The sequence below is a fragment of the Budorcas taxicolor genome, chromosome 12, assembly GCF_023091745.1.
Source record: "Budorcas taxicolor isolate Tak-1 chromosome 12, Takin1.1, whole genome shotgun sequence".
NCBI lineage: Eukaryota > Metazoa > Chordata > Mammalia > Artiodactyla > Bovidae > Budorcas > Budorcas taxicolor.
Genome location: NC_068921.1, coordinates 72,025,033 through 72,040,821, shown reverse-complemented (window position 1 = coordinate 72,040,821; position 15,789 = coordinate 72,025,033). Strand labels below are relative to the sequence as shown.

The following is a 15,789-nucleotide window of genomic DNA, read 5'->3' as shown; positions in this document are numbered from 1 at the left end:
CTGAAATTTCTTTTCCTCTCTTTGCTGTGGAGAGATGTTCCTTATCCTTTGAGGCCCTATTCCAGTGCTACAAGGTCTCTGAAATTTTTCTTGTTCTCCTTTCCTGATGTTATTAACAGCCTCATTTTTTCTGTTCCCCAGAATTTTACTCCTATTTTGTTATAGCACAGACACTGTCTTCCCGTTAAATTCCTTTTTGCCTTTCCTGTTCAACCACCATCTTCTTGGGCAGATGGTTTGTATCTGACTCACTTCAGGTCTTCCTTGGCTGATACTGCAAGTTCTCTGAGCTAGTCTTTGCATTAGGCTGAGTTGTTGACTTCTTTTCTCCATTTGTACTTTGAGTAGGACCTGCCTGTGATGTCAGCACAGAAGAGCTGTAGGGAATCATTTGATCTCTGGTCCCTCCCCGTGTCCCTAGCTGCTGATGCTACAGAAAGTTACACTGTGATAACTAAGGCTTATGTCTCACGTCTGTCCCCTTAGGAGCAAGACTGCAGCTCTCACAGATGACAGGATCAGGACCATGAATGAATTTATAAGTGGCATCAGAACAGTAAAAATGTATGCTTGGGAAAAGTCACTTATAGACCTCATTACCAGCTTGAGAAGGTAAGTTTTTATATATATCACACCATATTTTTGTACTCCCCTCCACATTTTTTAAAAATTTACTTATGATTTTTTGAGGATAATTACAATGTTGTAATTACAATGTGGTCTCTGCTATACATCAAGGTGAATCAGTCATAATTATACATATATCTATCCCCACCTTCTGGAATCTCTGCCTTCCACCCCCATTCCACCTCTCTGGGTCATCACAAAGCATCAGGCTAGACTCCCTGTGTTATATAGCAGCTTCCTGCTAGTTATCTATTTCACACATGACAGCATATACATGTCAATGCTACTTTCTCAATTTGTCCTACCTTCTCCTTCCCGCTTTGTGTCTCTGAGATTGTTTTCTGCATCTGTGTCTCCATTTATTCTCTGTGAATAGGTTCATCAGTTTTGTTTTTCTAGATTCTATATATATGCATTAATATTTGCTTTTCTCTTTCTGACTTACCTCACTCTGTATAACAAGTTCTAGGTTCACCTACATTACTACAGTTGACTTTTCTGAATGAATTTTGAAGTCTTACCAAGTTTTTCACATTACAATGAACTTAAATTCTATGCACTCTACCCCCAACATGTGGCAGAAAGTTTAAGTAGAATAGGAGAGACATCATTTTAACCTGCTCTTCCACTTACTGTCTTCTTAAAAGAAAAATTTATATGTGCTTCTTACTTATATAGAAATGAATTTCCAAGTATTTCTTAGTACCAGAAACCCCTCAAAAGCAGTAATTTCAAGATGTTAGTATTTTTCCCTGTCTTTTATATTTATTTTTACCTAATAATACTCCTTAGCTTTTTCACTATCTATAAAGTTTTGTCACGTATGGAAATCAATTACAAAAGAACTCCACAAGGTAAGTTTTATTTTCTTACCCAATACAGAAACATCAACAGAGACATGATGGTTGACGGCTAAATGTTTCAGATAGCAGAGTGTGTAATTGCTGGACAGTCTTTAGCTGAAAAGTCCAAGGCCTTTTCTTCTGATGATGATAGCAAGTGGATTTTCTGTCTCTCTGTCCTATATTGGTGGAGTTTGTGTGTGAGGAATTTCCTCTCTCTGCCCCAGCTGATGTCCTCTGCTTCTTACAATTTCAGGATCCTGGGCAGAAGCTGGTTTTCTCTCTTCTCTTGAAGCAGGTGGTTTTTGCCTGTTGTCAATGCAGGGTACAGGATGGGCTTGTTGTCATTATTTAGCCTCTAAATTGTGTCCGTCTCTTTATGACCCCATGTAGTATAGCCTGCCAGGCTCCTCTGTCCATGGGATTTTCCAGGCAAGAATACTGGAGTGGGTTGCCATTTCCTTCTCCACAGAAGGTACTAGTATTTGAGATGATGACATTAAAACTAAAACTATAGTTTGATGTAGCACAAATGGTGAGATTTTAGAGATTGGATGTAACTGTATCAGGCAAAACTTTCTGAATCATTATTATTCATTCCAAACAGAGCCATGAAAACACTATGTTGTTTGCTTTTTCTTTGTAGAATACTTTTCCATCTTTCATTTAAATGTCTGATGAGTGTTTTATTCCAGCACAGGGCACTTAGAATTCTCTGGCAGCTCCCTGTCACTTCTTACTTTGTACCTTTGTGGGGCCCTCCCTCTGATGGGAATACACTCCCACCTTCCTTATTCTCTGGCCTCTGCCAACCCTGACTCCAGCTTGTCTTCTCAAGATCCACATTCGTGCAACTTGCTCTCACTCCACTGCTCCATGTTACACATCTCTGCTCTGAGCTCCTGTGGGGGCTGTGTGACTGCCTCTGTCTAATGTCTTGGTGTGTCACAGTTTTGGGGTGTCTTATTCTCTTCATCTACAAGTTCATGAGCTCCTGGAGGGGATGGGCTGTGTCTTTCTGTCATCAGTGAGGAGCCTGGTCCAGGACTTGTGGTTTTGAATGCTTGTTGAATGAATGTTCAAACTCAGTCTCATTGGTCCAAAATGTTTAAAAAAGTGTGACTCTAAGTCTTCTTCTAGTTGGAAGAGTGAAGTGGTGCTGCAGAGTGTGGTCCTGGTTTGGGGGCAGACCTCCGGGTGTGCACTGTGTAGCGTCCCCATGATGTGAGGGATAGTTTATCTGTGCCCACTCCCTCAAAAGGGGCCACTCACACAGGGCGCTGGAATTCATGCCTTGGATGTAGGTGATTGTTTTAAAATCTATTTTCTACTCTCTTTTGCAGGAAGGAAATTTCCAAGATTCTGCAAAGTTCCTACCTTAGAGGAATGAATTTGGCATCATTTTTTGCTGTAACCAAAATCATGATTTTTGTCACCTTCGCCACCAATGTGGCTTTCAACAAGGTGATCACAGCCAGCCAAGTGTTTGTGGTGGTGACGCTGTATGAGGCTCTGCGGTTTACAAGCACCCTCTACTTCCCCATGGCCATCGAGAAAGTGTCAGAGGCCATTGTCAGTATCCGAAGAATAAAGGTTTGGGAACAAATAACTTTTTAAAGTTGTAGGTGTGTTTTACATAAAATGCCTTCTTTTATTTGGTGTGACTGTGTGCCAGTTAGATGAGGTTTAGCTCTGTGCCAAAGCTGGTAGTCCTTCCAAAATCTCTTATATACTCCCCTCTCTTCTTTGGTAGAGTATATTATCAATATCATAAGTTACCTGCTCATTTATTGGCAGCAGTAGCAACAACACAGGACTCTCTACATACAAGTGATGATGTCAGGGTGATTAATATGTCTAAAAACAAGAGAAGCGAACAGGTTGCCTCTCCTGTGCTAACTCAAATGACTAAATAGTGACTGTGCACAGTCCTGGAGTGAACAGGATTCCTCTCTGGGCTGGGAAGGAAAAAACTTTCTGAGAGCTCCTTGCTCCTTGGGCAGGAAGATTTACTTAGTTCTCTGTTGGAAACGGGTTCTTTCCTGCATAAGTGATTTGCTTGTTAATTTCTGAGCTTGCCTTTCGGATCTGCCTTTTCCTCTCTGCCTCTTTTCACTGCTTAATTCTGTCTGTAGCTGGACTCTTCCCTTCAAATTTGTGATTCCCACCATACTCACTATGGTTTTTTTTTTTTTTTTTTCCTGGTTGTTCCTAAATTGCCTGGGGCAAATAATTTACATCACCAAGACAAGGGTCTGGCACACAGTAGGTGATCAGTTATTCATGTGTTTGTGAATAAATCTAAAATTAAATAAACTGGTTCTGTGAGTGAGCCTGGGCATGAGCTTGAATGTCTAGGCTTTATGAAAAATCTGACTTGTTTCTACTTCTCCGCAGTGATGGGCAACTAGTAATAGATCTCTAGTGAAGTTAGATAGTTCTCCATGTGATTATATTTTATTTTTGGGTCTTGTCATAAAAGCAAATCTTTTTTGTGATGGAAGTTTCTATGCTATAAAAAACCATTTTGCATAAAACACATCAGTCATATGGGGTCAGTTCTGGTTCACCGAGTTTGTCATTCTTTCTGATGGAGGCTTCTAGCAACACTTATAAGGCTTGGTCCATGCAACTTGTTAAAAAATTCCTTTTTCATGGCTTTCACATCTTGAAATAAGACATTTAGGGAAATCCTTGGACTGTAGTGACATTCTTAGTGACACATTAACCTATCCAGTTGGAAGGTTCATATGTGTGTTGTGCTATTGTGGTTTTGTTATTACTGCTGCTGCAGCTGCTGTCTTTGATCATGGCTACCAGTGATCTACTTGTGGTCTGGGCCCTCTTGAACCCTTTATGCATCATGCCGTCTCATTTAATCAGGAAAGCAATTGAGTGGGTAAACATTAGTGTTGCTGCTTTACAGATAAGGAAACAGGTTCCTGTATCAGTTGAAATAGCTCACCCATCCTCACACAGCTTGCAAATGACAGAAATAGGATTCTGACCGAATCCTGATTTCTTAACCATTGTTACATTGCTTTCTCTGTACCTTCTGTCATGTGGACTATCTCATTAAGTATGATTTTTATCATCTTTTCTTACTCTGAAGACCTTTGAAGTCCCTGTTATTTGAAGAATCAAGTTTTAAACTCTGGGCTCCATTGGTCTCTGTTTCTCAGCACATGGGGACTGGGATGGGGAGGAGGAAACAGGCTTGCCTGTGACTTGCCATATCCATCCCTACTTTGAGGTCTTGGCTCACTCTGTTCAGCCTCTTGGATTGCTTTCTCTTCTGTCCTTGATTTAAGTAAATGCTTCTGAGCCTCCAGCAGCCCTATGACCCTCTCCTAGCACGTTTGTTAACATTGATCTGGGGTTTCCATCTATGTGCACAGCCAGCCTCATGTCAGGTGGGGTTGATGCTGACTCCCTGGGAGTGTTCTGAGCCCTTGACAGCAGACTGTCTGTAGTGCTTCTTTAGCGTAGTGCCTGGTTCATGCTGGACACATCATGGGTATCAAATAAATGCTGGATTGACTGAGATAACAGTTACAGAAAATGACTGGGTCCCTACAAAGGCCCAGGGTGGGTCAGTCTGCACTAGAAGCTGGAGAAATGCAGAGGAGGGAGCAGATTGGAGATAGGCATTCCTGGAACATTGTGCCTTGATGGGAGTGTCAAATCAGGGGGCTGAATTTTATCCAGTGTGGGGATAGGTCTGAATCTTCTGCTTGTTTTGTGCATCCATCTGTGTATCTGAACCCAGCCTGAGTGCACTTGGTGGACCTGCTCTCTAAAGAGAGGAGCTAGCTGTGCCCTGCCCAGCCAGGTGTTCATGTAGCTCCTGCTGGCCTGGCTCCTGGGCCTTGTAGTAAACTAGAAACACTCTTACTTGTTTAACACAATTAGTCTGTCTTGATGGCCATCATAAAAGAAGATTTATACCATGAGGCTTTATGCTAAAATTCATCTCTAGTCTGAAGGTGCTCTTGAGACAGAATTCCCTCCTCTTTGGAGTTGGTCAGTCTAGTTTCTCTTAAGACCTTTGACTAACTGGCTGAGGCCCACCCATGTAATGGAGGATAATCTTATTTACTCAGACTCTACTGATTTAAATGTCAATCTCATCTAAAAATGCTTTCACTGTAATATGTGTTTGAGCAAGTGTCTGGGGGCTGATCTGCCAAGTGTCTGGTTAATAAAATTAACTATCACACCCTATTGAATCTCCATATCTTCCTTTGAGCTCCTGGATGTGACTTTGTCCTCACTAAGCTGTGTGCTCATGGATTTCTTTCCTTCCCTGAACTCCAGACTTCTTGCAGACAGTGCCTTCTTCATTTTCGTAGTGCTCAGAAAAAGCAAATGCTCAGAAAATGTGTAACTGAAGGGACCTTCCAGCTCCATCATGTCTGGGATCCTGCAAATACCTAACCATTAAGCATGGTTGAAGTGGAGACAGTGATAACTGGGATTCTCTGATGGATGATGTGATGCACCAGAGAGTGTAGTGGGAAAGGGGTCCTGTAGAAGGTTTTCAGAGAATTGTGCTCAAATACTTGGGTGGATTTTTATTTCTTTTCTACTAAAATGAACTCAATGTCTAAGGCCTGAGACTTCTACCTGTGTAGGTGTGTGCAATAACATTAAAATTATGGCCTGGGGAGAACTTTGAATTTTCCTGGTGCTGACTTTGTCAGGCTGCTTTGTGTCCTGATGAAGGACACACCTTTGATTTTGGAAAAACATCTAAATTTTCTCTTCATGGCCAGAAGGTGGTCTTGGAATTTAGAGATCTGTTGATGGTAGTTTGCAGTAAAGGCATGGCAAATAGCTGAGAATAAGTGTGGTGAGATTGTTTGTGTTGGAAACTGCTCCATGGTGTGTTGAAGTAATCTTGAAAGTATTTTTTTTTTTCTTTTAGATCCTATTAATAGAAACTTCTTCAACCCATTTAGTTTTACTACCCTATAAAGAATGTAGGTCTCTAGTTCATGAGGACCACCTGATGTGCTTATTAAAACTAAATTATCACATCTTGGAGTCTCTGATTCACTATTCCTTTGCTGGGGTCCAACTTACCTATGTCTTTAATAAGTGCCCCTGTGTCCCTGAAAATAAATCATGTTTGGGAAACATTGCCCTAGTTGTAGAAAGAAATCTAAAAGATACCTTAGCAAATGCAAAAGACAACAGGACCATTTAAAAACTAAAATTAGTTGAGAGGAAAAAGCTGTCTTGATTTATGTTTGACTTTAGGGGGTCAAATTTGAATTTATTCATCCAATCATTCCACAGAATAACAAGTCTGGTGCAGCCTTGAGTATGGTACAGATGAGTATATACAGTGCCAGGTAAGCAACTGCAGAGAAGTCCTTCCTACTTGCAATTTATGTTTCATCAAGTGGGAGGGTAATAAAGCATCAAACAGTGATACCTGGTGTGCATTTCTGTGTCAATAGTTCTTGGAAGGAAAAGTCTGAGGGGCCATGAGTTGCTTTGGCAGAGTCACTGGTGTAGTTTTGGAGGTTGTGTTGAGAAGTTTGAGCAGGGAAGGCTAAGCAAGTTACTTGGAGAATTCCATGTGTAGGGGTGTGGGAGATGGGAGGCTGATGCTTCACATTTCCCTGGGGATGGTCATGTGACAAAGGCCTTTTGTGGATAAGAAGGGGGATCCGTGCATTTGAGGAACCAGAAATGTCTGAGGCTGCAGAGTAGAGAGCTGGAGGCCTGAGCAGGGGCCCATACAGGATCCTACAGGAAACATTAAGGTTTTTATCATCTCAAAAGTCAGCCTGGCTGCAGCCTGGGGAACAGGGCAATGAGGTAGGTTAGGGACTCAGAGCAGAGACAGGAAGATGAGTGTGTCAGGAGGCTAATGCAGAACATGGTCCAGGGACGAGATGATGTGGTTTGGTTTAGGGTGAAATAGAGAGACTTGGCCAGATTTGAGAGCCACTCAGGGGCACATTTTGAGTTGGGTATTAGGAGCAGGGAGAGGAGAGGTGGATGTCAGGCTGCTTTGCTTTTTCAGACTGTAAAATCACCTGGATTCACTATAATAAGGAATGCTAAGAGAGAAACAAATCTGAGGAGATGACTGGCCTGGACGTGGTTTTGGATTCTGAGAGTATTTTTGAAATACTCAGTGTTTGCTGTAAGACCCACCTCACTGAGCAGCCATTGGCCAGATTCAACCTCCTGTCCTGTTATCTAACAAGTAGCAGCAATTATCGGATAATCATTTTCTTCCTTTCCCTGCCTCTCACTTAGATGTGATGATGCCCAACTAGAAGGTGAAAAGGGCCACAGAAGTGGAAGAAAAGGTCAACTGAGTTTACTGACCAGGTGGTCAGAACTGGGCAAGATTTGACCACAGATGGGCTGGGGGAGTGGTGGGCATGTAGAGTTTGGAACACAGTGTGGTGTTGAGCCCTGCTGCCCCACAGCCTCCTGAAGCCTGGGGCTCAGTAGACCAGATGGTTTATCATCCAGAATTTCTGCTCAGGTCATGCCTGGCAGCCCCAGGAAGGAAACCCACTACCCCTGCCCACCTTGGAGGGGGTGCGGTGGTCCATCCCCAAGGGCAGACCTACACATGGTCTTCATAGTGTTGTGTCTTCTTGTTTACATGTGCTTTTCTATGTCATTTTTCCCATGTACAAAATATGAATGATTTACTGTGACTTTATAGGCCCCAGAAGTCCCTCTATTTTATCTTAATAAGGAAAATGGACTGAAGCTCTTTTCTTTGAATGAGTCCAATAGGATTGTAAATATCTTGAAAGCACTATAAGTCTTCAATGACTTTCACATCCAGTAAAATGTGTCTCTGAAGTTTTATTACTCATAAAACGGCTTGGATTTTCCCCCACCAGCCACTGGGAAGTCAATCTTTTTGGCTGAAGTTCTGACTTTGGTATTTTCCCATACGATCTGTTCTGGGTCTGCACATCATCTGTAATTTATTTTCAGCTTTTTTTTTTTTTTTTTTTTAATCAGCCTGAGCCCTAGAAAGAAATCCAGCCAGCACTTCTGACACCTTTACAAGCTGGTTATGTGCTGGAATCTCATTTAACCCCTGGAAGATTGTGACATATTTCCTCACTCAAACCTATTATTTGTGGAGAAGTGCTGGGAATTTCTGTCCTACTGTGTACACACTAATGGTGTCTGGTATCACTGACTCGATGGACATGAGTTTGAGCAAGCTCCAGGAGTTGGTGATGGACAGGGAAGCCTGGCATGCTGTAGTCCATGGGGTCGCAAAGAGTTGGACACGAGTGAGCAACTGAACTGAACACATGCGCACACTGAATATTGAGTTTTTGTCTTGGTAACATATTTAAGCTGAAACTGGCATTTGATTCTGTCTAGAGAAGATGTACAATATATGCATGTACAATATATGCATACAACTTTTTGCTTGTTGCTGTGTTAGCTCAGTCTATGTAAAGCTGTAGCAATGCAGGTTGGATGGATTTGAAGAGCTCTGTAATCTATTCCTTCCCTTACCCATGATTTGCTGACTCTGTACAAGGCTTGGTCTCTGTTGGAGTTGGAACTAGTGTCTGTAAGTGTCTGAGTGATGTAGTGTCTATATCTCCTGTGTGACATATAGGAGAATCCCTCATGGGATTCAGGGGTAGGAAGGACAGTGCCAGCTGGCGATGTCCTGACAGGTTCCAGGAGGACTAGCTTTTGAGATGGACTGGAAGGGTGGGTGGGTTAGTACTCAGGGTGTCCAGGCAGAGGCTACCTGGGGAGTGTGGACTTAGGTGCTTATGGATCACTGGGGGATATTAAGTATGGTGAACATTCCCAGAGGTATTGTAAAGAGATTAGGAAAGAGTGCTGTTGGGGGGGGGGGGGGTGTCTAGGGAAGGAACTAGGGTAAAAACCCAAAAACATTGTATCAGTATTTGAAATGATTAATAGTAAGTTAGACTCTGAAATTATGTTGCTTCAAGAGAAAAGGAAAATTAGGAGATGAATGAGCTATGGCAGAATAGACAAGAGCTGCTACATGACTGATGATGGGAGAGGTGATGTGGAGAGAGAACTCAGGCTGTGGTGCTTGAGAGCCTGCAGAGGAGTCTTCAGAAAACCATCCGTCCAACCTGCCTCCTGCTGGACACGGGCTTGGGGCAGGGAGGAGTAGCTGTGTCCCATGTTAGATTCTCAGTGAGCCTGGATGAGAGGAGGAGGAAACGAGAGGATCTTATCTCCTGGCTGCTGGTCTTTGAGAGAAATGTAAGGATACTGCTTTTCTTTCCCACAGAAGCAGGTTTTCATGATCAGTTTTTGCCAATTTTTCTTTTGAAGAGGAAGATTGCAATCACACGTGTCGCTCTGTGGTGTGATAGATGAGAATATCAAGGACTTGAAGGATGTTTATGATTTTAGGGGAGTAGGTTCCTATTCAAATGTTTTCTTTCTCAAACATCCCCAGAAGCTTTTATCAGTTGCCCCTGTGTTAGTAGGGATTTGGTTTGCCTCTGGGTCTTGGAATTGCCCATATTAAAGCTGCTTACAAGGATAGTTTGCTTTTCTCTCATGCAAGAGTCCTTGTAAGGCTCTATATTCTCTTCCTGGGGCTGCCCTTTACAAAGTAACACAAACCACAAGACCTAAAATCACAGAAGTATATTGTTTCACAGACTGGAGGCTGAAAGTCTGAAATCAAGGTATCAGCAGGGCCGCATCTCTCTAAATACTGTAAGGGGGACTCCTTTGTCAGCTCTGTTAACTTAAAGGTTTCAGACAAACCTTGTTTTTCCTAGGGTTGTAACTGCCATCACTCCAGCCTCTGTCTCCATCATCATTTGGCTGTTTTTTGCTGGTGTGTCTGTCTCTGCATCTCTCTTCTTATAAGGGCACTAATCATGTTGGATTCAGGGCCCACCCTACTCCACTGTGATCTCACCTTAATGGATTACACCTATAACAACCCTATTTCCAAATAGAGCCACATTTTGAGCTAGCTGGGGTTAGGACATATCTTTTTTGTATTTGGTATTATTTGTATTTTGACTTGGTATTATTCAGCTAAATCACATTGAATGACTGCTAAGTGCTGTGAAAATAGCAAGAAGTGGAAGATGCAGCCATTCCTGTTGAGTTGGAGAGAAGGCACTGACTAAAGAGAAGAGATAAGTGATAGTGAAAAGATGCTTGTGAAGTATTTTTAAGAGGTAGAATTTTAATAAGAACATTTCTTTTTAGAATGATAACAAGTGATAGTAATGAAAAGCAGTGATATTGATTTAACACACATGAGAAAAGCAGAGTGGTCTTGAGTGCTCACGTGAGGGTCATGACCCACAGTAGAGCCAGAGTTTTCATTCAGCATCTCTGTAGGTCTTGTGTTTACAGCCTGTCTTGTGCCACCTGATTGAAGAAGGCCTGGGAATGGCCTTCCTGTCTATGTTCCTAGCAGTGTCACATGGTCATTATTCAGTAAATATGTATGGAATAATTTCCTATCAGCTCCCATGTTTATTGCTGGTAACACAAGACTAAAGCAATATAAATGTCCAGGTTCTAAATGTGTTGGATTTTGGAGCTATATTTTCTCCTTAGGGAAAAACTTGTACACTGAGAAATGTTGAGAAAGTTGCAGATAGACTCATGGCCAGGCACTCTACTTATATCATACATACACATGCAAATACACACATTATATACACACACACACACTCCCTTATATAAAGAACTCTATGAATACTATATGTCCTATATTATGAATGTACATACTAAGTGCTGTAATAATAGTATATATTATTGTATATATTAGTTTGTTCTGATGTGAGCCAACACTTAAGTACAAATGGCAAAACAATTTGTAGGTTGTATAGATTTTACTGAAAATTCCAAGGAAGCAATTATTTTGTTTGTATTTCATCCTGAAGACTAAACTGTCTATGTTTTTCCTTTTTCCATAGAACTTTTTGTTACTTGATGAGATATCACAGCTTAACACTCAACTGCCATCAGATGATAAGACAATCGTGCACATGAAAGATTTTACTGCTTTTTGGGATAAGGTAATAAGTCCTCCATTCCTAGATCATGACTGCTAATAGATAACTGTGACATAGATTTATTGGAGAATTTACACATGGTGTAAAATGTGACTTGCACGTTTACTGAAAGTATGTTATAAAAATTCTCAAAATCAGAGATAAAATTTGCAACTAACAGAGATTACATGTAAAATCAGCTTAAGACATTTGACATTTCTCTTTCATTTTCAAGAGAGCTTTCAACATATTAGCATATCTTGAACTTAGAGTATATATGTTTGTAATGTTAGAATTTACAGGACTGGAGAGACAAAATGGCAGAGCAATGCCAGATTCTGAAGCCTGAACAGGGAGGGAGCTCAGTGTCTGGCCCTGGGAAACTGTGAGGTGTGGGGACAGGAAGCTGAATGTATGTGGTTCATTATTTTGTTGTCATAACTGAGTGAAAGTAGTAAAATAGAACTCTCAGTATCAGACAAGAAAGGAGTGCAGAAACTTAAAAAAATTTCTCATGTTTAAAAATCTAGCTTCTTATTGATAGATTTGTATTCCTATAATATCCAAGTCTCCTTTTTAGTGATGAAAAATAATTGTCATTGTTTTCATATGTTAATGTTTTAGACATATTTTAGAATGTTTTTTAGTATGTTTATGTTCAAGACAACATAAACAGATGGAGAGATATTCCATGTTCCTGGGTAGGAAGAATCAATATTGTGAAAATGACTATACTACCAAAGATTCAATGCAATCCCTATCAGTTACTAATGGCATTTTTCATGGAGCTAGAACAAAAACTTCACAATTCTTATGGAAAAACAAAAGATCCCAAATAGCCAAAGCAGTCCTGAGAAAGAAGAATGGAGCTGAAGAAATCAACTTTCCTGATTTCAGATTATACTGCAAAGCTACAGTCATCAAGACAATATGGTACTAGAACAAAAACAGAAATATAGACCAATGGAACAAGATAGAAAGCCCAGAAATAAACCCATGCAACTATGGGTACCTTATTTTTGACAAGGAGGCAAGAATATATAATGGGGCAAAGACAGCCTCTTCAATAAATGGTGCTGGGATAACTTGACAGCTACATTGTAAAAGAATGGAATTAGAACACTTCTTAACACCATACACAAAGATAAACTCAAAATGGACTAAAGACCTAAATGTAAGACCAGAGACTATAAAACTCTTAAGGAAAACACAGGCAGAACAGTCAATGAGATAAATCAAAGCACGATCCTCTATGACCGCCTCCTAGAGTAACAAATAACAAATAAAAGTAAACAAGTGGGACCTGGTTAAACTTAAAAGCTTTTGTACTTCAAAGGAAACTATAAGCAAGATTTAAAGATAGTCTTCAGAATGGGAGAAAATAATAGCAAATGAAACAACTGACAAGGGATTACTTTCAAAAATATATGAATAGCTCGTACAACTCAATGCCAAAAAAACAAACAACCCAATAAAAGAGTGGGAAAAAGACCTAAACAGACATTTCTCCAAAGAAGACATACAGATGGCTCACAAACACATGAAAAGATGCTCAACATCACTCATTATTAGAGAAATGCAAATCAAAATGAAAATGAGATATCACCTCACACTGATCAGAATGGCCATCATCAAAAAGTCTACAAACAATAAATGCTGGAGAGGATGTGTAGAAAAGGGAACACTCTTGCACTGTTGGTGGGAATGTAAATTGATACAGCCACTATGGAAGATGGTATGGAGATTCCTTAAAAAGTTAGGAATAAAACCACCATGCTGCTGCTGCTGCTGCTGCTAAGTCGCTCCAGTTGCGTCCGACTCTGTGTGACCCCATAGACGGCAGCCCACCAGTCTCTTTTGTCCCTGCAATTCTCCATACAAGAACACTGGAGTGGGTTGCCATTTCCTTCTCTAATGAATGAAAGTGAAAAGTGAAAGTGAAGTCACTCAGTCGTGTCCAACCCTTAGTGACCCCATGGACTGCAGCCAACCAGGCTCCTCCATCCACGGGAGTTTCCAGGCAAGAGTACTGGCCATATGACCCAACAGTCCCACTCTGAGGTATATACCCTGAGGAAACCAAAATTGAAAATGATACATGTATCCCATTGTTCATTGCAGCACTGTTTACAATAGGCAGGACATGGAAGCAACCTCGATATCCATTGACAGATGAAGGGATAAAGAAGTTGTGGTACATATACACAATATTACTCAGCGATTAAAAAGAACACATTTGAATCAGTTCTAATGAGGTAGATGAAACCGGAGCTTATACAGAGTGAAGTAAGTCAGAAAGAAAAATACCAGTACAGTATAGTAACACATATACATGGAATTTAGAAAGATGGTAACGACAAACTTATATGCAAGACAGCAAAAGAGACACAGATATAAAGAACAGATTTTTGGACTCTGTTGGAGAAGGTGAAGGTTGGATGATTTGAGAGAATAGTATTGAAACATATATATTACCATATGTGAAATAGATGACCAGTCAAAGTTCAATGCATGAAACAGGGCATTCAAAGCAGGTGTACTGGGACAACCCAGAAGGATGGGATGGGGAGGGAGGTTGGAGGGGGGTTCAGGATGGGGTACACATGTACACCCATGGCAAAAAATTTCTAAAAAAGAAAAGAAAAAAAAAGTTAATGTTTTATAATTCAGTTCTTCCCAGAGAATATTTTTCATTTTGAAGATTATCCCAATAGTTTGTCCAGACTTCGTACTTTTAGTTTTTTGGGCATTTTACTGATAAACTATAACCTCTCTTTAAAAACAAAAATTATCAGTTACTGACAATTTTCTTAACACTAAGAACATGTAAATACCTACACACACCCTTAAGTCTCTCAGGAATATGACCTGTAATTGGCATGACCTCCCTCACATTGGATTGTGTGCTGTTGCATGTACCTCCATGTTTTTTTGCTTTCTTACAGCAGAAGTACTTTATGGCCCCTGTTTAGCCAGGACAGGTAACGCATGTGACACATATTAAAATTGAGGTTTTATTACTCTGACCCACAAAGTCATAATTAATTTCTTAATTCCCTATTTTTTTGTTGTCATTGCTGGTGTTAAATTAGAGCTCTTGTGAAGTTAGAGCTTTGACGAGTTACTTTGCTAAGAAAGACTTCATCATACAAAGTGACCTGCTTCCTTAGCATTACTGAGATTCATTCTTTATCAAATGAAAATGGAGAGATAGTGGAGGTTTCAATTTATTAGTAGAGGGCCAGGTTCATGATGTACTTAAGCTGCCACATCGTGGAGATTAATGAAATAGTTAAAACCAAGGGTCATAATGCAAACATAAATGATTAAAAACTTCCTATATTGACTATTCTATTAAGTATATTATTTTAATAAGTATACATCAGAAAATTCACATTTCAAATTTCAACTTGTCATTTCAACTGCTAAATTCTGTGGCTATCTAATACTGTGTCCATATGGATAGCTGGTAAAAGGAGCCTTCTAAAGGCAACTGAAGTTGTTTCAGACCCTGGAAGAGAAAAGATTGGATGAAAAGTCCTGTAGAACACATTATCTTAAAATAGGAAGGAGAAAAATGTGGGCTATGTTTAGCATATCAATGACTATTTTGTTATTTTCTCCACTTTCTGAAGTAATGTGTGTTACTTTATTGAAATGGGCAGATCTTTATAAACTTTAATTTGCAGGAATTAGAAACTCCAACCCTACAAGACGTTTCATTTACTGTCAGACCTGGTGAACTGTTAGCTGTGGTTGGACCTGTGGGAGCAGGAAAGGTAAGTCATGATACCTTGGTCAGCTTGTTGCAACGCCACAGCCCCTGTTAAATTCTCAGAGTTGAGGGACTTCCCTGGTAGTCCAGTGGTTAAGAATCTGCCCTCCAATGCAGGGGACATGGGTTGGATCCCTGGTCAGGGAACTAAGATCCCACATGCCTCGGGGCAACTAAACCTGTGTGCTGCAATGAAAGATCTTAAGTATTGCAACTATAACTCAACAGCCAAAAGTAAATAAATAAATATTTTAAAAAATTCCTAAGAGTTGAGCCTAAAGCCGTGTATAACACAGTTTGAACAGGGCAAATCTAGAATCGCTTTCCTCTAGGTGTGTTCCATGGGACATTCGTTTTGCAAGAAGGTTTCATGGCCACATGAATCTGGGTAAATGCACACTGTGTTTTCCTGCTTCGTGTTTCATGTTGCACAGTTGGGAACAGCTTGTCGGGAGTTTGGACGTCTCAGTGAAGGAAATTATGTATGTGACATCTATTCAGGACAGAATGAGACAGTGGG

General features: G+C 40.5%; 1 protein-coding gene across 1 annotated transcript in view; it reads left to right on the top strand.

The window, feature by feature from the left end:
* LOC128057632 (ATP-binding cassette sub-family C member 4-like) overlaps positions 1-15,789 on the top strand; it is a 200,875-nt gene that overhangs the window by 34,972 nt on the left and 150,114 nt on the right. The window contains 4 exon segments of the mRNA XM_052650093.1: positions 487-612; positions 2,813-3,062; positions 11,417-11,518; positions 15,184-15,273. Coding sequence (XP_052506053.1) covers positions 487-612; positions 2,813-3,062; positions 11,417-11,518; positions 15,184-15,273 — 568 coding nt within the window.